We start from the raw sequence: 23539 nt of genomic DNA, 5'->3' as shown, positions 1-23539 counted from the left end.
TTGTCACACCTTCCTTGGCGATGAATGCTATATATAACAAGAAGAAGCATCTTATATTGTTTGTCGGTAAAACTGTTTTCATTTGTCATTTTTGTTGATTGATACCCACTAAAGAGAAATAGAAAAATTAAATTAAAAATTAAAAAAAATATATGCAAAATAGACAAAAAATGACGTCTTCAAGAAATTAATCGTTTTCCCCGAAAGCCGCTCTCAGCATAATGTTTCTAAATAATATAACTACTAATTGTCGGACTTGCTTGAGAAGGGATGGTGAAATGTTACAACTATCAGACTATGCTGAGGGTGATGAGGATCATACTATTTCCGAAATGTTGGATGGAATTGTGCCACAAATTCAAATAAAAGTGGAAAGCCAATTTTCCCAACTAATTTGCCAGGCTTGTTTAGCTAAGTTGCTTACAGGTTATAAATTTCAACAATTATGCATTGATAGCAATCAAAAGCTACATGCATGGCTACCTGAAGTAGTCACTTCCAAGGAGGAGCAACAAGATGGGGATTTGCATTTGGAAAATATTTTGGATCCTTTGACTGGAGGGGATTGTTTTAAGATGAAAGAAGAGTCGGAAGAACATGAAAAATTTGAGTGTGAAATAAATCCAGAAGAGGTGGAATTAAATATAAAGTCGGACGGCGAATGGGAAGGCGCTAGTCTAGATGGCGAAAGGGATTACGCAGAAAGAGTAGCTAGTGATTCAGATTCAAGGTTTAGTAATATAGCATAAGGAACAATTATATTTTATAAAATTTTACCAATTTTTTGTCTACATTTCAGCAACGAGATGCTATCTGTTTTGAAAGAAAGAAAGCTCAAGAAGTCTTCAAAGATGCAGGCATCTGACAAGTATTTATTTTATTAAACATTTTGAAAAAAATATATTTTAAACTGCTTTTATACAGATCGCCAAGAAAGTCTAGACATAACTCCGCCTGTACTGTGTTTCCTTGCCCAGAGTGTGGCAAAGTGTTTGATCGTTTGTATCGCCTAAAAAGACATAGCACAGTGCACTCGAAGAAAAGAGCTTTTCCTTGTGAGATTTGTAAATATAGTTTTGCTGCTGAGAAAACCTATCTCGCCCACATGCAAATACATGAAATAGATGGAACTGATGGCACTAACAACCGCGAATTCCAATGTTCAGACTGCCCAAAGAGCTTTGAGAAAAAAGCCGCACTCGTACAACACAGTCAGATACACAATAAGAAGAAGCCTAAATCCAAAATTCGAAAATTGAGCAAAGATAAAGAGGATGATTTGGAAAAGAAAGAGACTAAGTGTGAGGGAGAGAACGAATTCATAAAAGACCAGATTGAAGATTGCCCTCAGGTGCAACCTAATGAGGAAAAGGAGAATGCCCATCAAATTATAAGCGATGATATAGTAAAACACGAATTTGAAATAACACCAAACATCTTTGAAGAACCTTTGGATGTATATGACGATGATAATGGTGAATGGTACGATGATGACTACGAAGATTCAGAGTAAGTTCTAGGGATATAATAAGACAGAGGGCAATAATCACAAGTATATATTTTCTTACTACTATTGCAGGAATGAGGATGAGAGCTTGGGAAAAGACCGAACACATAAAACCAGGAATGTGCAGAATACAGATTTTGTTGATACGGGAATAGGAGAAATTGAAAAGTGAGTATATTATTGTAAGCAGGATTTTCAGTGCACAATCTTTTTCAAATTTCGCTACGTTATTTGTTTGAAATGTATTTGGTTTTTAAAGAAACGCGAACGAACCTAATTATGGCTGAATAGTTTTGAAATTAAAAAGTAGGTAGTAATATTCTAAGTTGGTTTAGAATATAATTTATATTTCAGCATGCTGCACTAAATATCTGTATATCTTCTGCAGATTCAAACTGATTGTGCCCTTTGTGGAAATTAATAAACTTAAAAAAGTTTTTTTATCTATTATTTCAAAAACATATATATTGTAAATTTGTTTTTTTTTTTTGTTTTAATTCAGACCTAATACCCGTAACCGCAGGAATGGAACTTTTCCCTGTGAAGTTTGTAAAAAGATATTTGACCGGCCTTATCGTTTAAAGCGTCACACATCGGTACACTCCCTCGAAAGACCTTATGTTTGTGAAGTTTGCAAATATCGTTTTGCTACACCTAATCTCTTAAAGATCCACATGATTCAACATGAAAATGAAGCAGGCAGTAATTTTTCTTCTCGACCCCGACCCGATGGTTTCAAATGCCCCGATTGTCCAAGGCGTTTTGAAAAACAGGCATCACTCTCAGCCCATCGTCAAATACATACGCGGAACGCTTCGGAAACAAACTACCCCTGCACTGTATGTCAACGTAATTTTATGTCCATTAGGTCACTTACGGAGCATATAACCAATAAACATCCCGAAGCGGAGAAACATAAGTGTAATCAATGTGATAAGACTTTTGTTTTACACGCCCATCTGGTGGAACATTTGAACCGACACAAGGGCAATAAAAACTTTGTCTGCCTTATATGTGAAAAAGAATTTGGTTATACTAATACACTGAAGGAACATATGCGAACACATAGCGGAGAAAGTCCATACCTATGCCCTCAGTGTGGAAAAACATTTAGAAGTGCAAGTAATTTAAGACAACATATGGAAAGACACTTTGGTCTTAAGAAATACCAGTGCCCAGAATGCCCCAGCCGCTTTAATTGTCGTTCAGACCTATGCAAACATACATCAACGCACACAAAAGCCAAGCCACATGTATGCGATGTATGTGGATCGCGCTTTACCCGATCGTATTCACTGCAAAAACACAAACTCTTGCATTCTGGTGAACGACCTTACAAATGTGACCAGTGTAGTATGACGTAAGTATATAAATTAACCATACATTTTGGAGATATATTGTTTTATTTAATCATACATTTTTTCTTTCTAAAGTTTTGTTATCGTATATCATTTGAGGCGTCACATGAGAACGCACACAGGAGAAAAACCTTATAAATGCAAATTCTGTGATCGGGCATATGCGGAAAGTGGAGATTTGACCAAGCATTTACGAACCCATGTTGGAGAAAATACTTACATGTGTACTGAATGCCCCATGGCATTTAAATATCAAACGGAGTTGCGTGAACATCTCTCAGAACATTATAAAATGTCACAGCAACTGAAAAAAAACGATGAGACACAACAAGCAGAAGAACCCCAACAACAACAACTACTACAACAACATGAACTATTGGATCCCCAAACACAACAGCATGAACTACTAGAAACCCAAGAACATATGCTTCAACATCAACAACCTCATATTCAAGAAGTACATGAAAATGATTCTCCAACACTCAGCCATGTGGCCATAATAAATTCAAATCAACCACCAGTAATACTTGACATACCCATTTCAAATATAAACAATCCACCACCACCAAACACTTCACTGAATCTAGTAGATGGTTGTTGATTTCTCAATATTGATATAACTATCCATATTTAACGTTAAATATTATAAGCAGCAAACTTTTTGATTGATTATAAGGCCGGACTCTAACTCTTGTTAATTTTAACACGAACTTTTCAAAAGTATTGCTATTGGGTTAATATAATTTTTTGTATAGAATAAACTATATATAAAGGAAATTTCAATTATTTTAACAAATTGAATTGACTAAATTGGCGGTGCGAAGTTTAAAACATAACGCGTCAAAACTAAACTAAATCCAAAACACCCGTATATGTAACTAGTTTTCACCCAATCCAATGGCAGCCGGTTTTACTTACCTTATTGACCCGATGGAGTGCTTCATCGGCAAGGGCTGCCGCCTCAATGTGCAACACACTGCTACTACAATTAGTTTTCACTTAAACTAACGTGTCATTTAATATTGGAGATTAATCTGTGAAATTTATTAAATTTACAATGGAGAACACGCGGAACACAATCGACGGTATCTAGCGGAGTCTCTGTGAGAGGCCCTGCGGCACCGGCTCTGGCATAAATATTGAGTGCTTAAGATGCTCGATATGACAAGGCAAATTTTTGGACCAACGGCCATCATGTTTCAGCAGCGATCCTGTGGACCGGAATGAGCTTGATGAGCACCGATACCACCACCATTTCCTAGCCTTATATATAGATGGTTGAGTTTATACTTTAATGAAAATTAACATAAAGTGCGGAGAACGCAAATGACTCTGTTACCTTAAAACTCTTCGGCTTGCAAAAAAAACAGATGTTCAACTTTACCTTTGCCTAGTTGTGTTTTGTTCTTGTAGCCGCAGATATCCGTCCCATGTTTTATGTGGTGCCGAAGTATACATGGAATCAAATCGTGCTAATATCACCTGATTGCAATCTTGTTTTCACGGCATTCTCCAGTTTGTTTATGGGAAAATCCTTCATTTTACCAAGGAATTTCTCGGTTGTACTTTTTGAACAGTTTTTGGGCACTTGAGGTCTCTTTTTCTTTTTTAACGTTATCATTTTTTAAATACCACTAGAAACTCTCAACTTCTTGTGGAGCATTTTACCCACAATATTTTCGAAAAAGCTTTCGTAATTCGCATTGCAGGGCTCTGGAATAGTCTACCTGCTAATATAAAATATTTTTCCGTATGTTCTAGCACATTTAAAAAATTATTGATTTCGAACTTTCAAATTAACTAACAATTAAATAATTAACCTAATTAAAGAATCTAATTTTATTCATTCATTGATAATTACCACATCACCTTTACGTTTCATAAACTTAAATTTTATTTTTTTAAAAGGTCGTGCGTTAGGATCTTAGGGTTTAAGGTTTAATTTAATTTTGTTGTTTTTATTTCAATTGTTTAGGGTCTTAGATCTTAATTTTTCATTTCTTTTTGTTTCATTAAAATTTTATACTAAATATTAAAATTGTTTAATATATATATATAAGTATCATGTAAAAATGTATTAATCCCTATTTTGCTTAAATTTCTACCAACATATAACCCACTTGGATTCGGATTGATTAAATACAGATATAAATAAAAGTCCCTTGACAGGAATGATCCTAGATCGATAACAGTACGTAAACTTGACGGTAGTGTATATTATAGTTCTGTGTTTTTATTTTTTGTAATTATTAGCTTTGTTTTTTAATTATTATTAATATTAAATATGAAATATCAATATTAAAATAGTATATTTAGTACAAATACAAACAAATTTTCCCCATGAACATTCCACTAAGGAACAGGGGCAAACTACAATATTATATAGTACTCCGTGGAAACGGTCTTTAATAGTAATCAATTGTCGATAACATAGTTCACGTAATGTAGTTGCCGATAATATGGTTTCCATCATATGGCATTAACTTGTTTTGTTTATAAACGAAAACTTTTAAATTATTAAATTTGTGAAAACAAATAAAATGGCCGAGGAAATAACGTCAAAATGTCGGACTTGCATGAACCAACTTTTCAATTTTTATCAAATTTACGACTACGTAGATGAGAGCAATCGAATTGTGGACATGCTGGATGTGGTTGTGCCTCAAATTCGCATTAAAGAGGCTGGAAATTCATTTTCACATTTAATGTGCCAGATGTGTGTTGATAAATTAATCACAGGCTATAAATTTCAAAGATTGTGCATAGAAACGGATAATCATTTGCGTTGTCAGTTAGGTGTGGCCCCACTTGCAGCTTACATGAAGTCGGATGCTTTGATCGATACCATCAATACGTGTGAACTGCGTCCTGCAACAGATAGTGGCAATAATGTAAAGAAGGCAGAGCGTGTAACAGAAATTAGGTAATTATAAGGAGTGAAGGGAAAGATCATAATGTTACCATTTACAAATCTAATAACATCTGTTAGTCTTATAGGACAAGACCAACATATGCTTTTGTCGGCATTATAAGTGATATGCCTACCCACATCATTAAACATGTTGACATTGCTAACAACTTCCTAAAGCCTACTTATATATTTTCAGCAATACCAATACAAAGTTTGAATGCAGCGATTGTGGAAAAGTGTTTGATTGCATGTCACGATTAAAAGGACACAGTACACTTCATCGCAACAAGAAAGAAAAAGAAAAAGCTCTCAAAGATCAACAAAATAAGGAACAAGACGAAGCGAACGGGGAAAAAGATATAAATACGGTGGAAAATATCGTGGTAGCTCCTCAAATATATGAAAAATCAAGCGAGTATGTTTTAAATACCGAAGCGTTGATGGCGAACAAAATTAATACCACAGAAGAAAGGTAAATAAAGATGGGTTTCCAAAGTTATTGTTTGTAATACAATTTTCTTTTATGAAAGCAATGAAAAGAATAAAACGGACGAAGACGTGTCAAGCCCCAGTAAAATTAAGAAACGTAAAAGAAAAGAGGAAACTTGGAAGAAGAATGTGCTAAAAACTGCTCGGAATTCAGGAAAATCATACGTATCACATACACCAGAGAAAAAAGTACGAAGTGAAAGGAAAGTAAAACCACCATGCTTGGACAGTTGTAAACTTAAGTGCACCACAAAATTAAACGAAAATGAAAGGAACACAATTTTTTCAAATTTCTGGAAATTGGCTAATTTGGAAAAACAACGGCAGTACATAGCCAACAACACCGAACCCATTACACCCAAATATCGCTATGTGCGTGGAGATGGAAGTCGAAAACCCAGAATTATGAACAATGCCTTCTATTTTCGTTTGGGTGAAAAGAAAATAAGAGTCTGTAAACTCTTTTTTAAAAATACCTTAGACATAAACGATCGCAACATAACAACTGTGCTATTAAAAAAGCACAAAGTGGCAGATACTATATTGGAAGAGGACAAAAGAGGCAAACATGGTAACCATCCGCGATTAGATGAAAGCATAAGGGATGGAGTTCGAAATTATATATCAAACATGCTAAAGACTGAAAGCATATCATACCGGCCGTATAAAACAAAACATTTCATTGATGGTACCAAATCAATTTCTGGTTTCTATAAAGATTATCTACAAAGTTGTGAACAAAAGAATGTTGCCAGCACCAACTATACATTATTTTACAGAATATTCAAGGAGGAATTCAATATAACATTTTTGCAGAAAGAAACAAAGAAAAAGGCTACATCTCATTCTAAGAGTACTACTAAGGTTGAAGGAGATGACAAAACACATACTACTGAGAAATATGATCAAAATATAATTATGAATTTGCTATATAATAATTAAATAGAAAATAAAATAAATGTTTTTAGAACGCTGGCTCGTTTCGCAGTTTGTTTGTTTCAATTAAAGAACTTTATTATTATTATTTCATATAAACCTTATATAAATTTCCAAAATTTGAAACGAAAAAACAAATATAATTAAAATTCTCATAAATTGCAAAAATAGTATAAACCAGGTACTTCGATGGACGAGGCTGAGTAGTCAATCGGGAGAAGGGTTTATATGGCGTATATTTACAACTCCATTTATTCTAAATTGATTGTACTATTTGGGGTAGGGCGTTCCCCTAAGTACTTGATACCAAATTTAAGAATCTAATTTGAATTTTTGGAGTAATATTAAGGTAAAAAAACCTTTTAAATCGTTCTACCCATTTCTGATATATCGCAAAATAAGAGACCTTTAGGTTTAGGAGGTCCCTAATCATTGAGCTTAAACTTAAATCGGACAGCACTCATTGGTATGTGAGAAGTTTGCCCTTGGTTCTTAATGGAATCCTCAAGGGTAAATTTTACTACAAATACTAACACCGATATTCACAAAACATAAAACAATTTTATAGTAGGTTTGTTTGACTTTAAGAAGCTCGAGACGTTCAATTGGGAAATCGTTCTATATGGGAGTTTATTTTTTTTTGTAGACCTAACCAAATCGTATTTTTTATGGATGTGAAATGTGCGAGACGTAAAAAATTTCAGCCAATTAAAACAACAATGATGGGTATTAAAGATATTCTAGTTCAATATATATCTTTGTTTTAGAATTGTCAGAATGGGAAAATGCTTAACGCATGTGACGAGTACGTCGCCTTATGCCGAACTCCGTTATCAACGATACCGGCTAAAAACCCACCCTATGTCATCCTGGAGATTAATTCCACCTCGGAACCGCTTTCGCATTTCTTCGAGGTGGGCCCCATATCCATATCATCGTCATTGTGTCTGCATTCAGACCTCCGCATTCATACTCTACGTCGCTGCGTTCAGGTCTACCATTTTTCAGTGCAGTACTTGTTCGGCTTATCTCATTACCACCTCCCACTTCCTCTCGTCTTCTAGCATAATCTGTACTATTGTCTCAGGGGAAACTTCACCAATCGATGTTTCCAATTTCCTGCGTCATTCGTCCCAGCGCTAGCAGTAGAAGAATGTGTGTTCCACATCGTCTACAACTTCTAACCCCTCATAAATGCACCTGCTTGAGGAGCGTTTTCTATGCAGGAATTTCCGGAAGTAACCACAGCTGTGTGAGGTAGTAGTTAACGTCGCCGTGCTTCCTATCTATCCACATCCGTATATCGGATACCATTAGTTAGTAGCTCCTTTTAATTTTATTTTGCTCATTTATTAGTCGTTAGACCATTTATGACTAAAACACTACAAAATTAACAATTCATAAAAGTTTTCCTAAAAATAAATACGGAATTAAATACTACTCAAAAATAGTTAATCTAATAAATTTAACTAATATTACTAATAATAATTTATAGTATATATAATAAAAGTTAACATTAAAATGTTTCTTAGAAAATAAATCAGGAATTTAATACAAACATTTCCGGTGTCGGTATGCCGTGCCAGGGCGTAAGAAGAAGAATTGCCGATAATAACGTACTCGGTGTCTATTGATAAATGTCACTGCTATTTTTGTAGTATTTTTGTTGATGTTCTGAAAAGAAATACTTTTGCAAAATAAAATATCGAAATATGTCTTTGAGAACTATAAGCAAATGTCGAACGTGTTTGGAAGCGGTAGGCAAGTATCAGCTATCGGAATACATCGAAGAGGAGAACAACATTTTAGAAATGTTAAATGAAGTTGTACCTCAAATTCACATAAAAGAGGAGAATCAGTTTTCTGCCTACATATGTCAGACATGTCTGGAAAAATTATTAACAGGCTACAAATTTCAAAGGCTTTGTATTGAGACTCATAAACAACTAGAAAAAATGCAATGCGATTTAAGTCCAAATCAATCACAAATTCCTGATCCTCTGATGGAGGAGGAACAATCCCTAGATATTAAGGACGAACTAATAGCAAATGAAAGCTCCAATGATTGTGAAGTGAATACCTGCAATGTGGAAGTGATATATAAGTCGGATGCTGATTCAGAAGTAGCCAGTGGTGGTGATACAGATTCCAGGTAAAACAAATGTCATAGCATTCATAAAATATCCCTTAAAAAACGTTGGTTTTCCTAATTTCGTAAAGAAAAACGAATTTGAATGTTATTGATTTGGTTTATTAATTTTTTTCAATATTACAGCAATGAAAAGCTAAGCGTTTTAAAGGAAAGAAAATTGGGAAAATGTTTGAAAACCAAAAAAGTGACCAGGTAAAGTTGTATTTTAAAGTTTGGTGTGCTTATTCGAAAATTCTTTTGTTTGCAGTAAACAAAACTCAAAAGACATTTACCCATGTCAAATATGTGGCAAACAATATCATTGCTTTAGTCGTCTAAAGGTCCACATCGCTTTACATGAAGCTAAAAAAATTGGCATTGCTCAAGAAAAAGGTAGCAAAAAGCCTCAAAAAACTTCAGAGAATCAAGAGGATCAACAAGTTATACCAAAGATTTTAGAGAACCCAGCAGAGGATAATAATAAAAGCTTGGATATAGGGTATGTAGAATGTAATAAGGAATAAATACATAAATTCGTATATTATCTAGATTTTTAATTTCTTTCCATTCCAGAGAACAAAAAATGTTGTCGCCTGAAACTTTAAAGGTGGCTGATAACAACGAGCCATTAGATAAAGATGAAGACCAAAATAAAATGTAATACAATCGTGTGTGTTCTGGGTTTCACTTTTTACCTTTTCCCTTAAATGAACTGCTTATTATCACGTTTATAAAGTTTAAAAATTTCCCAAATTTTCATCGTAAGATTTCTTAGACCAAAAAAGGATCTTACAACAAAAAGTGAAAGTGAATCACAGAACACACCAGCATAGGTTTCACTTACTCTCGTGCCAATGATTTTTAAAATAATTATTTACTCTCCACTTTTATTGAAGGCCAAATAACAATGACAGTAAATATACCTGTGATAACTGTGACATGGTCTTTGATCGTCCATTTAGGCTAAAACGTCACCAACGCCAGCATTCAAGCGACAAACATCCATACGGATGTACACTTTGTAGACGAGACTTTTTTTCTGCCAAACCCCTTATCAAGCATATAAGAAAGGAACATCCAGAGGCAGAAAAATTCAACTGCGACCAGTGTGAAGAAACATTTATTCTGCACAATCATCTAATAAAGCACCTGAAGAAACGTCACAAGAGTGGCCGAATTCTATTCTGTGATATATGCGATAAAGATTTCAAATATAAAAGTTCTCTCGAAAAACACATGCGTAGCCATAACGGAGAAAGACCCTATTTATGCGCCCAATGTGGCAAAACATTTAGAAGCTCAAGTAATCTAAGCGAACATGTGACTAGGCATTCAGGGCTACCTACGTTTGCATGCCCCGAATGCCCCAGACGTTTTAAGTGCGGATCAGACCTCAGAAAGCATACTGCAACACACACCAATTTGAAGCCACATGTTTGTGATATCTGCGGCTTTCGTTTTACAAGAGCCTATTCTTTGTTGGAACACAAACGTTTGCATACTGGGGAGAGGCCTTTTAAATGTGATCAGTGCGACAAACGATTCGCTATTGTTTATCACCTTAAACGGCACATGCGAACGCATACAGGAGAGAAACCATACAGATGTAAGTATTGCGAGCGAGCTTATGCTGTGGGAGGGGATCTAACCAAACATTTGAGAATTCATTTGGGCGAGAAAACATATCTGTGCACCGAATGTCCCATGGCGTTTAAATATAATTCGGAATTACGCAAACATCTTATAGAACACTATAAAATGAGCCAAAATGAGCTCAATAATGGCAAAGGAAAAGGACATGAACTGAAGGAAGATAATAAGGAAAAACAACAAGATGAAATATAATCGATACAAATCGATAAGAATTTCTGGAGGCTTATAACTGAAAATGAATCATAACTAACGGAAGACATAAGTAAATAAATGTAAAATATTATTAAAATAATATTTAATTTATAAATTTTAATAACAAGTAAAAGCAGTGTTACGTTCGGCAGCGACTATTTAGTTTTTATTTCGGTAGCTACAAATCAGGAAAATGGTATATATGGACTCAAACAAAATTATACCCAACTTAAACAATATTAGAACGGTTGGTTTATGGGGCAACTATATTTCAAACTTCATTGAAATTGGATGAAAAATGCTCCTTCTGTGCCATCCATGAAGAAGTTAAATCGAGGAATCCCTTTTGTATAAAGGCTATATGTGTACCATTATTGGCAATGTATTTATGGCAAGAATGTCATCCATAGAATTATATATAGAATTATATGGAAATCTTTTAAGGAAATTTGTAAATGGGTAAGAGAATGCAAATATATTCTTGCCATATCATACCTTAGCTGTAGGGCCACGCGTTCAAAAAATCTACCATAAGTTCAATTTCTGTCTACCTTACTGGTATTTCCACCAGCTTCGCTGCAGGTTCGAACAGCATTGATGAGGAGACGATAACAGAGGCGGTAAGTAGCTTTGCATTATTGCCATTGGTAAGCGAGGGGTAAATACCCAAAAGGTATTTATCTGTACCACATGTGACAGGAATGGGTAGGTGTCTACCAGAACACACTGTGCCAAATTTCATCGAATTCGGGTAATAAATGGCCTCAATACCCTATATCGGGAGATCGGGTGGTCGGGTGGTCGGTCTAAGGGCAGCTATATCCAAATATAGTCCGATCTGAACCGCATTTCACAGAAATGAATAGGTCTCTACCTGAATTCTCTGTGTCAAATTTCATCGCAATCGAATTAAAAATTACCAATTTATTGCCTCAAGACTTTAAGTCTGGAGATCGGTCTATACATAACTAAAATCCGACCTTATGAGATCAAAAGGTCAGGTTTATATACAAAGAATCCGAAATCATCAAAAATTGTTTGGAAAATTTTTTTTATACCCAACATATCTGCAAAATTATAAATACCCAAAAAAGGTATTTATTGTATATTTACCCCATAAATTCCCAAGCGTTGGGTATTTACCCGGTTGAAACCCATATCTAGCCATTGGCTATTTAAAGTCGCAAAAACTTGCCTTATCACTTGCCTTTCTTCTGTCACTTATCAGCTGTTACTTTTAGTTTGCTTTAGAAAAAAAGTGTAAAAAAGTATATTTGATTAAAGTTCATTCTAAGTTTTATTAAAAATGCATTTACTTTCTTTTAAAAAATCCGCAATTACTTTTTGGGCAACCCAATATAATAACATCAAGGTTGACAATTTATTTTTTTCATAAAAAAGTACAATTGATTTTCATGTTTAGTGATCTTTGCATATTGAAAACCAAGGTATGTTAATATCAAAAATCATGTAGCTAAATTTTTATTTCTAAAAATACATTTGAAATGGCTAACATTTTCATCTTTTTTTGATATAATTTGCTCATTGGTAATTTTTTAGAACTCAACTCATCGTCATCGAAAAGTGTATCTGCACGGAGGGTCATGTACATCTCAATACATTTAAAAACTGGAGCAATCAATCATGCAGCTCATTACATTATGTTGGATTTTTCAAGATGTATAACTGATTGAATTAAGCTTTAGATCTTTATAAGTTTTTTTTAATTCTCCCAAATTCAAACCGTTTTAATTAACTTTATCCATTTTAAGATCACTGACATCAGCCCTGATGGCAATTTATGTACATATCAACTTTCGGTGGCGTCTCAGATGGTATCTTTTGGTAAATCTAATGCCACATTTGCAACATTTGAAAGGCTTGTCGTTAAGATGAAGCTTTTTGTGAGCATTTACATCTTCTCGGCACTTAAATTTACGTTCGCAAAAGGGACATTCAAATATCAGCTGATCGCTATGACGTGCTATATGTTTTCGCAAACTGCTGCTGTATTTAAATCCTTTGCCACACTTTGGACATAGGTATGGATTTTCACCAGTGTGAATATACATGTGTTCTTTCACAGCAAGTTCTGAGGTAAACTCCTTTTCACATATCGAACAATAGAGTTCAACTTTCCTGTGCGAATGCATGTGTCGAGATAGTTGCTCCTTAAGCGGAAATTTTCTGTCACACTGCTTGCAAGGGAAAGTTTTATTTGGATGCGTTCTTTTAATGTGGTCACATAATGTCCTGAGTGTCATATATTTACGTTTACAGATTTTGCAGACGAATTTGCAATTTGAAGCGTGTGTCAAACGGTGAGCGGCCAATTCATTTTTACTGGTAAAACGTTTCGAACAGTATGGGCATTTAAGGCCTTCTCCAGTATCATCATCCTCTTTTTTAAAGTGAACCTTTTGATGCCTTCTCAAGGAGTCTTGGCTGGCACATCCCCTTAGGCAAATGTTACAAATATGTGGCTTATCCGTGGAATGCACCGATGCCTCATGCCGCTGCAAGCGTGTATAACCGTCGAATACTTTTCCACAAATTTCACACGGAAAATGGCGATTACTACCAAAAGATGTTCTGTGAAAAAACAAAAACATTAAGTGGTGTAAATTTTACAACGATTTTAGAAGAAAATACCTTTTAGTTTTGTATGGCGATTCTGTGTAATTTTCAATATTCGTCTCATTCAATTTGCTTTCGACGTACCTAATGTACAATTTGACGTCCTTAAGACTGAATTTGTGTTTTTTGTTCATATGTTGTTCTACTCGTGAAATACGATCGTATATTTTTTCACATTCCGTGCACGTGAATCTTTTATATTCACTAAAAATATCATTAATTTATTTATTAAAATGCATTTAGGTATCACTGTTTAGAAATCTTACTGAATTTTGATGATTTGAAAGGGTATCGACAATTTGCTGGCCTTTTCCTCTAGTATTTCCTGTTCAGTTCTGAAATTGAAAAAGAAAAAATTTTAAATAACAAAGAACTTTTCTTCAACATGGATATTACTTAGTTTCTGGCGGCTTTAATGAATCTTTTGCCTCTTTCTCATCATTAGTCATTTCAGGCAATAGATTCTCCTCCTCCTCCTCCCCATCGGAATCCTTCCAGTCTTCATCTTCTTCCTGTATATAGTTTTCCTCGCCACTACTTAAATAAGATATCAATTAAATCTTATTTATTTTGTTTTCTTTATAAATTAACAGAGCTCGACATGATTGGCACGCATAATCGATAAATACTTGTTCAATTTCGTGTGTATTTTCCAAAACATTATCTGGGTTACTTCTGATTTACATATTTACCTAATGTCATTCCTTTCTTCATCTTCTCCAAATTCTTCACCGTCGATTTCGGCTATTCTATCCTCATCAAAATCGTAATTTTCGTAATCATAGTCATCATCATCTACTTCATCGTCGTCGCATTCATTTTTTATTTCGATTTCGATATGTTCCTGGAGGCTTTCCTCTTCCAACAAAGGCTCATCACAATCGCTTTGTTGTTCAACGACCACCTCTTCAACGGGGTGTAACAGCATTTGGCGCAAACGGGAATCGGTGTCTATGCATAGACGTTGAAACATAAAGCTTGTTACCAATTTGTCCACACATGTTTCACATATCAATGAAGAAAACTCTATTCCAGACTCGTCTTTTATTTTAATTTGGGGTAAGACTTCATGTAGCATTTCCAATATTGTGTGGTGCTCGTCCACATAATCCTCCAGCTGGTAATATCTGCTGTCCTCATCCAAGCAAGTTCGGCACGTTGATGCCAGTTCCAACGACATCTTAACAACTGCAACAACCAAGCAAAACTTAGCAAAAACAAACAATAAACTGAAAATAAACGTTTTTATCGGCATAAGCCCAGCTGCTATTCCATCGGTGTTTCATAACATATGTCGCAAAGATGGCATAATGGCCTAAAAACGCCAATTCTATCGAGTGGGTGGTAGTAGTGTAGGCTTTTGAGAGAGCTATCAGAAGTCGGTGCTCCGGTTGTTTGTTAAATTAGCCCTTACAATGCAGAACAATTAGACATTACCTTGCTGCATTTCAAATCAATGGAAGTTAAAACAAACCGCAACGTATTAACTGATTACATATATTCATTCAGTAGTAATATATATTTTTCAACGAATGCGGCTTCTTTGAGTTTTTCTTATGTTGACACCACTGATATCGATAAGACCGGCTATGAAACGTCAAAAATATTAACATATGATTATTGTTTCGAAAAACTTGGAAATAAACAATTAAAAATACAAAAAAATTTAAAAAAAATAATCGATTGTGCAGGATGTCGGAGGAATTAATGACATCATGTCGTACCTGCATGGACGAGCAGAGCAGATATTACCAAATCTATGATTATGTAGATGAGAACTATACCATTGTAGAAATGTTAGATGCTATTGTGCCACAGATTAATGTCAAAGAGGAGGATGGCGTCGAATTTTCTTCACTTATATGCGAGTCGTGTGTGGACAAATTGGTCACAAGTTTTACTTTCCAACTCTTGGCGATAGACAGCGACAAACGACTTCGCCAAATCATAGAGTCTCCGGTGGAACCAGTTGAAGAGTTTGTTGTACAACAAGTGGATGATTTAAAGGATGGGATCGAGGATGAAGCTAACGAATTGAAAATTGAATTAGAAGAATCTCAGATAAAGGAGGACGAAACATTAACAAACGACAATAGCAATATATATTCCAGGTAATTTAAATTTAGTTAGTGAATAGTAACAAAAAAACTCCCTTAAATTGTTTCTAAGAACTACTTTTTTATTGCAATATATATTTCATTTTGTTTTAGCAATGACGATGTTAGCGAACAGGAGGAGAGACAAGACATAAATAATATACCATTTAAAATAATAAAAATCAAGTAAGTATTAAGTTCATTTTCATTTCAGTAACGACATTAACTAAGGTTGATTTCAGCACAAGGAAAAGGTTTACTTGCACGGACTGTGGAAATATATACGATAGAGTGGGACGTATCGAACAGCATTTATACAAAAGGCATGGATTTAATCCAAGTGATATTAAAGATTTTATCAAACAGGCCGAAAGCTTAGAGGAGGAAGCTCAAAAAAATGATTGGGATGCATACCTTTCGGACAAAATTCAGATAACCGAAACTGCTGATGATTCAATTCAAACTGATGGGTGGGCATTTGTGCAGTCTTTTAATTGCCACATTAGTAGAACACATAAACTAAAAAAAAAAATTTCCTTGCAGAAAGAAACAACCAGTAAATCGTCAGTATTCGTGCAAAGCCTGTGGAAAAACATTCAATTGCCTTTCCCGTTTGAAACGTCATGTGCCAGTACATTCCATGGATAAGCCGTATACCTGTGAAATATGTCTTCGTGGTTGTTCTACAGTGAATGCGTTCAAACGACACCAATTGTTGCATACTATGGACAATGTAGAAAAAGATGGTCAAAAAGAGACAGCAAATAGTTTTCAATGTCCCTACTGTCCCAAAAGTTTCGCCACAAAAAATTCATTATCTGCCCATCGCATATCGCATTCACATATAAATGCCTCATACCCTTGTGATTTTTGCGAACGTAGGTACATGACAATGAGAACTTTGGGAGAGCACATTATAAGAAGCCATCCTGACACCACTTATCGTTGTGATCAATGTGGCAAAAAATTTGCTCAGAAGGAACAATTGCAAAAGCATATGTATTCGCATAGAGAAATACAATTATCTTGTGACATATGTGAAAGATCATTTACTTCGGAGTTTGCTGTAAAAGAACACATGTATATACACACTGGGGAAAATCCTTACCTATGTCCAACTTGCGGTAAATCATTCAAGTATAGCAGCAGCTTACGAAAACATATGGAACGTCATACTGACGAAAAGAAATTCCAATGTCCTCAATGTCCGAGGACCTTTAAGTGTGCTGTAGATGTTAAAAGACACATAAAAACGCACCTTGGGCTTAGACCTTATAAATGCAACATATGTGGTTTCCGTTGCACCCGATCGTCACATTTAAAGCGTCACAAAGAGTTGCATGAAAAAAAGAGTTTTCACAAATGTATTGATTGCAATCATATGTAAGTGTAGTATAAATATCATTTATAACAATTATTTGTATTAATATTGACTTTTTTTAATACAGGTTCCCTTCTTTACAATCATTGCGACGCCATATATGTTCTATCACTACTGATGAGGAAAACACTATGCATATCGAATAAATGTCGTAGGGTTTTGTAACAGCTTTACTTTGGTATAAGACACACATTAAAAAAATGTTTCATTAAAAGATCATTTTATTTTTGCAGTCACATTACAAAAAGTGCACAATTTCAGAATTCATATTTTTCTAGGAAAGATAGCTCGAACTCTGCGTAATGATTTCTTTAAATGCTTAATTTAATCTAATGGTATTAAAGATATGAATAACATTTGATGTATACGTTCTTTAATAATATTATTCCAATCTAAAGCCTGTTACATACTATTATTATGTCGGGTATAATATATGCCAATACAATTACCAAATAATTCCTAAGTATTGTAAATTTATTTTACTAGCAAAATTATATTTGTTTTCTTTCTACGGTAATAAGACGTCTTTATTGAGTATTTCTTAAGGTTACGACATTTTGTATATATAATCTTTCTAAAACATGGAAACTAACTTTCACGTTCTCCTGTCGACATATAATAACCCTATTTGTGTCCAACTTCGTTTGTTATTCATGGTAAGTATTTACTAAACAAAATAAATAATCCTAAGAACTATATATAAAAATTTTCATTGTTCGATTATTGTTCTTGTTGGTAAGGATTTTAATTTTAACATTAAACCTATAGAAAACTTCCCTCCTTTCAAGACATATTAAATGAATATATCTTGCCTCCTTTATACAATATTTTTAAATGCTCAGTTGAATTTAGCAACGGCGACCAAGGTAATGTACAGCGACGGCGGGGCGTCGCATTAGACGCCTCGGCTCTAATGTCTGCTAATATCGATAAAACCGTCTCCCATGTTTTATTTAGTGGTTGAATTAAGAAGTTTGGGTCCTTGCGCAACAACAAGGAAATCAACGACACAACCCTTTGGTTAAGGTTGCGCAAATTCCTGGACACTTCCTATATGACATTCTACTTTTTATTTGCATATCATGTGTAGCAGCCACAAAATCAAAAGATTATGATTATAAACGTATAAACTATAAATTAAAACAATTAAAATGTGAAAAAATGCTAAAATCCAAGCCTAGCATTTGCCGTTCTAGTGGGATTTGGATACAACTCTGGAATTGAACAATTACATCAGCTGGGCAAATGACCTTACCTTCTTTAGTGAACCCTAGTTTTATTTTGTTATTGTAGGGCTGTGTTTACAAACGTTGAAAGGTTTTAAGGAATTACATTTATGGATTTATGAAACTAATAATGGAACTAGCAGCATCCTGTCGCACCTGCATGGAAGAGAATCGCAGATATTATGAAATACATGATTCTGTAGACGAAACTCATACAATTGTAGAAATGTTAAGTGAACTTGTGCCACAGATCAACATCAGGGAAGAGGATGACATTGAATTTTCATCTTTAATATGTGAGACGTGTGTTGATCAATTGATCGCAAGTTTTGCGTTCCATCGGTTATGCATTGAAACAGATACTCGCCTTCGTGAGTTGATTATAAAGCCCGTAGAACAGATGGTGGTTGAACAACAAAATGACGGCGAATCTTCGATGGAAGAGTTCGAGGAAAACTCTGAAGTAAAAATTGAATATGTTGACGAATTTCATATGCGGGACGATGAAGTTAGTGACGCAACAGATAGTGATTTCAGGTAAAAAACCATTTCTTTTCAGGATATGGAGAATATAGGAATGTTAGCTAGCATATATTCTATATGTATGTATATTTTTATAAATTTTGGATGTTTGCCCCTGTTCCTTAGTGGAATGTTCATGGGTAAAATTTGCAATTTGCAGTCCCAATTTAATGTAGATATTGGAATATGTAAACACCTTGCAGATAAAGTGTAGTAAAACACCTTGGCCATATTATTTATGTTGTTGTTATAGCCACATTTTCGTGTGGAGGTGGCGATCCTCGTCAAGCTCCTGCAGGTGAGCAAGCTCTTTCCGGTCTAAAAGAAGGATCGCCGTGGGTACAGGGTGGCCATTGGTTATTTAAAGGCGCCAATACCTCGTCTTGTCATATCGAACATCATATGCACTCAGTATTAGCGCAGGAGCCGGTGCTGCCCGCTCTCACTGAGACTCTCCGGTTGATACCGTTGAGTGTCCGCGACTGCCTTTGCAGCTACTCCCTATGGAGCATTGAGCAAAGAATTGGAAATGCGCTATGGGTAGGTTGCTCCAGGCATGAGTCATTGTATGTATGCTATACAACCATAATAAGACCAAAAGTGACAAATGCGTTATGAGGATTCTCAAAAATCTAACCCAAATGGAAATAAAAGGTTTGCTGAGATTTACAACAATAGCTGGATATGAAATTATGCTGAATATAAGGCCCTTCCTCAAATACATTGAAATGACGCGCTTACAGGAGACACTATAACTTATTCATACTTTCTTCTTTCCCTATGCTCTCTAAATATTCTTCCCTTCAATGCTAATGACATTTTTGTTTCGCTAGTATTTGGACACCATAATTTTTCGCATTCGACGAACGTAACAAATGGTATATTATAAATATTTCACTCCATAATGTGGTAATAAAGTTAAGGTATTTATAATTGGGCTTAACTGCTTATTAAGGAGGCCACCGTTGCGCACAGGTTAGCATGTCCGCCTATGACGCTGAATGCCTGGGTTCGAATCCTGGCGAGAACATCAGAAATAAATTTTCAGCGTTGGTTATCCCCTGGCGATATTTGTAAAATACTTTACCATATAAAAACTTCTCCCCAAAGTGGTGGCGCTCTGCGGCACGCCGTTCAGACTTGTCTATAAAAGGAGGTCTCTTATCATTGAGTTTAAACTTTAAACGGACAGGACTCATTGATATGTAAGAAGTTTACCACTCTTCCTTAATCGAATTTACATGGGCAAATTAACTTATTTCTTTAGTTCTTATTATAATTCATGTTTACCAACCATAAAGCGTCTTTCAATCATTATCAATAGCGAAGAAAGCAATCAAGCGCATTATGAAAGGGAGGAAAACAACCAGCCTGACCCAAATAGTGATGAAAATTTAATTACTAGAGAAACTGACGATGAAGATTTCAAAATAGCTATGCCACTCAAAATCATAAAAATTAAGTAAGAATCATTGTTTTTATTTATAAACTTTAATATTAACAATGAAAATTTAGTGAATTTAAAAGATTCTCCTGCACGGATTGTGGTAAAATATATGATCGTATATCAAGGATTCAACAACACTTGGAAAAAAAACACAAATATAATCTTGATGATATTAAAAAGTTTATACAATTTTGTGAAGATAACATAACTCATGAAACTAAGTTTGGGAGAAAAAATTTAACTTCCATGTCAGCTAAGGAAAGGCAAGTATTTTTTTAAGTTAGCTTAGCTTCTTAAGATGGACTTAACTTAATAGCTTTTTTTTTTTAGAAAAAAATACGTTGGCAGTCGGGAGTTTCCCTGTGAGGTTTGTGGAAAAATATTTGATTGTATATCCCGTCTGAAACGTCATGCACCTGTTCATTCCTCAGATAAACCGTATACTTGTGAAATTTGTATGCGTGGTTGCTCCAATTTGAATTCATTAAAACGGCACAAAATGTTGCACGCGAAAAAGGAAGAAGAGAAAAACACCAACCAAGATCCCCCAGAAGGTTATAAATGCCCGTATTGTCCAAAATGCTACCCAAGTAAAAATGCCCTGTCCTCGCATCGATTGGTTCATGCTGCTGAAAACGCTACATATTCATGCGAAGTGTGTAAACGCAAATATATGACAATGAGAACGTTATGCGAACACATAAAAAAAGCCCATCCTGACAGAACCTTTTCATGCAAAGAGTGCGACAAAAAATTCGTTTTAGAGGAACAACTGTCTAGACACTTGCATTCACACAGAACAATCGATCTTACATGTGCTATATGTGAAAAAGAGTTCACATCCGAACTAGCTGTTAAGGAACACATGTATATCCATACTGGCGAAAATCCCTATCTATGTCCAACATGTGGTAAAACATTCAAATATAGCAGCAGCCTTAGAAAACACATCGAGAGGCATACCGAAGAAAAAAAATATCAATGTTCTGAATGTTCTCGCTGTTTTAAGTGTCGTGTTGACTTATATACGCATAAAAAAGTACATTTGGGCATAAAACCTTTTAAATGCAATATTTGTGGCTATCGATTTACCAGGCCGTCCTATTTAAAACGTCACAAAGAGTTGCATTTTAGAAAAAATCCTCATAAGTGCTATGAATGCAAAATGATGTAAGCAATTCAGATGCAAGTTATTACAATATTATTTTTTAAACTGATGTCTTAACTACAGGTTTGCGTCAATAACAAGTTTGAAACGCCACCTGCGAATTCACAATAATGATGAAGGTGACACTAATTCAATAACTATGGAGCAACTAAATGAGGACAATTATGAAAAGTAACCACAGATTTACACCCGTGCAGTGACTGAATTACTAATAAATAGGCATGAATTAAAATAATGGCAGAATGTGTTATACATTTTTAAAAAGTTATTTAATTAGCTTATTATAATACGACTTCTCGAATATTAAAACACGTAGTGGCAAATATCACATATTTTAATTCCTTAAAGGTATCACTTAGCAAACTCAAAGTTCAGTATATGCAACGTGCAGAAGAAAAATACCAGTTCCAGATTTTTTATGTCTGTATCGTAAAAACTAAGGGAAAAGTATACTCACACAAAATGAGAAAGAAAGCTAAGAACAAACAAGCCTAGATGGTGCTTTAATCCGATTTCGCTATAATTTTGTACAACGGGCTATATTTGAATATGTGAAACGCATTTCCAAAGGGACAATATATGTGTTTATCTTGACATGAGGCTATAGAATGGTCGTTTTAAACCGATTTTGCAGAAATTTGCAAGTTTTTTTTTGCAATAGATCCCACAAAATTTCATGCTAATATAATTTTACTTCAATAATTTTTTGGAAATTGCTATTATACAAATGTTCATTGATTTCGAAACTGGAAAATCGTCAAAATTGAGAGAAAAAAAATCGTCAAATTTTTCTGTAAAAATGTTCACCCAAGAATTGACAAGCAAAATTTTAACCAAAAATTTTCTTACACAAGAATTTAATACAATTTGCTCTTTTTCTCATTTTTTACAATAAAACAAGTAAATGCGTGCTAAGTTCGGCCGGGCCGAATCTTTTATACCCCTCACAATGGATCACATTTGTCAAGTCGTTTGCCCGGTAACTTTTTTTGTAGGTAAACAAAGGATAATGAGTTAAAATTGCCATGCTATTGAAAAACAGTAAATAAATAAATTAAAATAATTATAAATAAATTTTGCATGTGGTGTTCCGTTATGACTTCCAACAACTATGTCAAGTACGGTCCAAACCGGTTTATAACCTAATATAGCTCTCATATAAATCGATCTCCCGATTTGACTTCTTGATCCCTTACAAGCCGCAATTTTTTTTTCTAATTTGGCTGAAATTTTGCATGTGGTGTTCCGTTATGACTTCCAACAACTATGTCAAGTACGGTATAAACCAGTCTATAACCTGATATAGGTCCCATGAAAGTCGGTCTCTCGATCATCTTTGTTCGTTTCCTAGAAGCTTTTATTTTAGTTTAGTTTATTTTGAGTTATCATGTGTTCATTATGGAGTTTTTACAAAATATGGATTGCTTAATAGGCCTAATGGCATTACATTATATTGGGTTGCCCAAAAAGTAATTGCGGATTTTTCATATAGTCGGCGTTGACAAATTTTTTCACAGCTTGTGACTCTGTAATTGCATTCTTTCTTCTGTCAGTTATCAGCTGTTACTTTTAGCTTGCTTTAGAAAAAAAGTGTAAAAAAAGTATATTTGATTAAAGTTCATTCTAAGTTTTATTAAAAATGCATTTACTTTCTTTTAAAAAATCCGCAATTACTTTTTGGGCAACCCAATATGTTTTGAAATAAATGAAAGCTTTCATTGAAAAGTTCTTTAAAAAATTGCATTAAAATTTTGTTTAAAAAAAAAAACGACATTGAAGTTTTGTATTTAGAATCCGAACATATCGTATTTTAGAAGTCATAGAGGAAATAATTGTGCAAAATCGTGCAAAAATCGGGCGATACATATGCATTGAAATTGTTCCA

The 23539-nt window shown here is 34.6% G+C and overlaps 5 protein-coding genes across 6 annotated transcripts; 4 read left to right on the top strand and 1 right to left on the bottom strand.

Annotated features, from left to right (window-relative positions):
• Nucleotides 1-102: 102 nt before the first annotated feature.
• Nucleotides 103-11328, top strand: LOC106085384 (uncharacterized). The gene is made up of 14 exons (XM_059367059.1): nt 103-730; nt 800-868; nt 925-1509; nt 1580-1675; nt 2010-2867; nt 2941-3464; nt 5485-5788; nt 5973-6248; nt 6307-6836; nt 8870-9353; nt 9477-9545; nt 9601-9831; nt 9906-9989; nt 10229-11328. Exons 1-14 carry the CDS (start codon nt 222-224, stop codon nt 11175-11177), a joined length of 5568 nt encoding a protein of 1855 aa, XP_059223042.1. The 5' UTR covers nt 103-221; the 3' UTR covers nt 11178-11328.
• Nucleotides 5300-7235, top strand: LOC106085419 (uncharacterized). The gene is made up of 3 exons (XM_013249658.2): nt 5300-5788; nt 5973-6248; nt 6307-7235. The coding sequence occupies exons 1-3, from the start codon at nt 5406-5408 to the stop codon at nt 7205-7207; spliced, it is 1560 nt and encodes a 519-aa protein (XP_013105112.2). The 5' UTR covers nt 5300-5405; the 3' UTR covers nt 7208-7235.
• A 1302-nt stretch (nt 11329-12630) lies between the features above and the next one.
• On the bottom strand, nt 12631-15040 carry LOC106085392 (gastrula zinc finger protein XlCGF26.1). Its single transcript, XM_013249619.2, has 5 exons — nt 14507-15040; nt 14211-14348; nt 14081-14149; nt 13830-14018; nt 12631-13769 (listed from the first exon to the last, which is right to left on the bottom strand). The coding sequence occupies exons 1-5, from the start codon at nt 14992-14994 to the stop codon at nt 12977-12979; spliced, it is 1677 nt and encodes a 558-aa protein (XP_013105073.2). The 5' UTR covers nt 14995-15040; the 3' UTR covers nt 12631-12976.
• Nucleotides 15041-15421: 381 nt separating this feature from the next.
• On the top strand, nt 15422-17913 carry LOC106084628 (zinc finger protein 883). 2 transcript variants are annotated; one of them, XM_059367998.1, is made up of 6 exons: nt 15422-15925; nt 16025-16096; nt 16153-16380; nt 16454-17293; nt 17359-17469; nt 17525-17913. In XM_059367998.1, exons 1-5 carry the CDS (start codon nt 15507-15509, stop codon nt 17435-17437), a joined length of 1638 nt encoding a protein of 545 aa, XP_059223981.1. In that variant the 5' UTR covers nt 15422-15506; the 3' UTR covers nt 17438-17469; nt 17525-17913. The 2 variants fall into 2 exon arrangements, with proteins under 2 accessions (XP_059223981.1, XP_013103916.2); XM_013248462.2 differs by having other exon boundaries at nt 17359-17913.
• A 658-nt stretch (nt 17914-18571) lies between these two features.
• On the top strand, nt 18572-21977 carry LOC106085404 (zinc finger protein 28). The gene is made up of 5 exons (XM_013249639.2): nt 18572-19054; nt 20364-20501; nt 20555-20749; nt 20817-21656; nt 21718-21977. The coding sequence occupies exons 1-5, from the start codon at nt 18636-18638 to the stop codon at nt 21827-21829; spliced, it is 1704 nt and encodes a 567-aa protein (XP_013105093.2). The 5' UTR covers nt 18572-18635; the 3' UTR covers nt 21830-21977.
• Nucleotides 21978-23539: the final 1562 nt, after the last annotated feature.

Source organism: Stomoxys calcitrans, chromosome 4 (genome assembly GCF_963082655.1).
Source record: "Stomoxys calcitrans chromosome 4, idStoCalc2.1, whole genome shotgun sequence".
In the NCBI taxonomy this organism is placed as follows: Eukaryota; Metazoa; Arthropoda; class Insecta; order Diptera; family Muscidae; genus Stomoxys; species Stomoxys calcitrans.
This window is presented reverse-complemented; position numbering and strand designations above follow the sequence as displayed.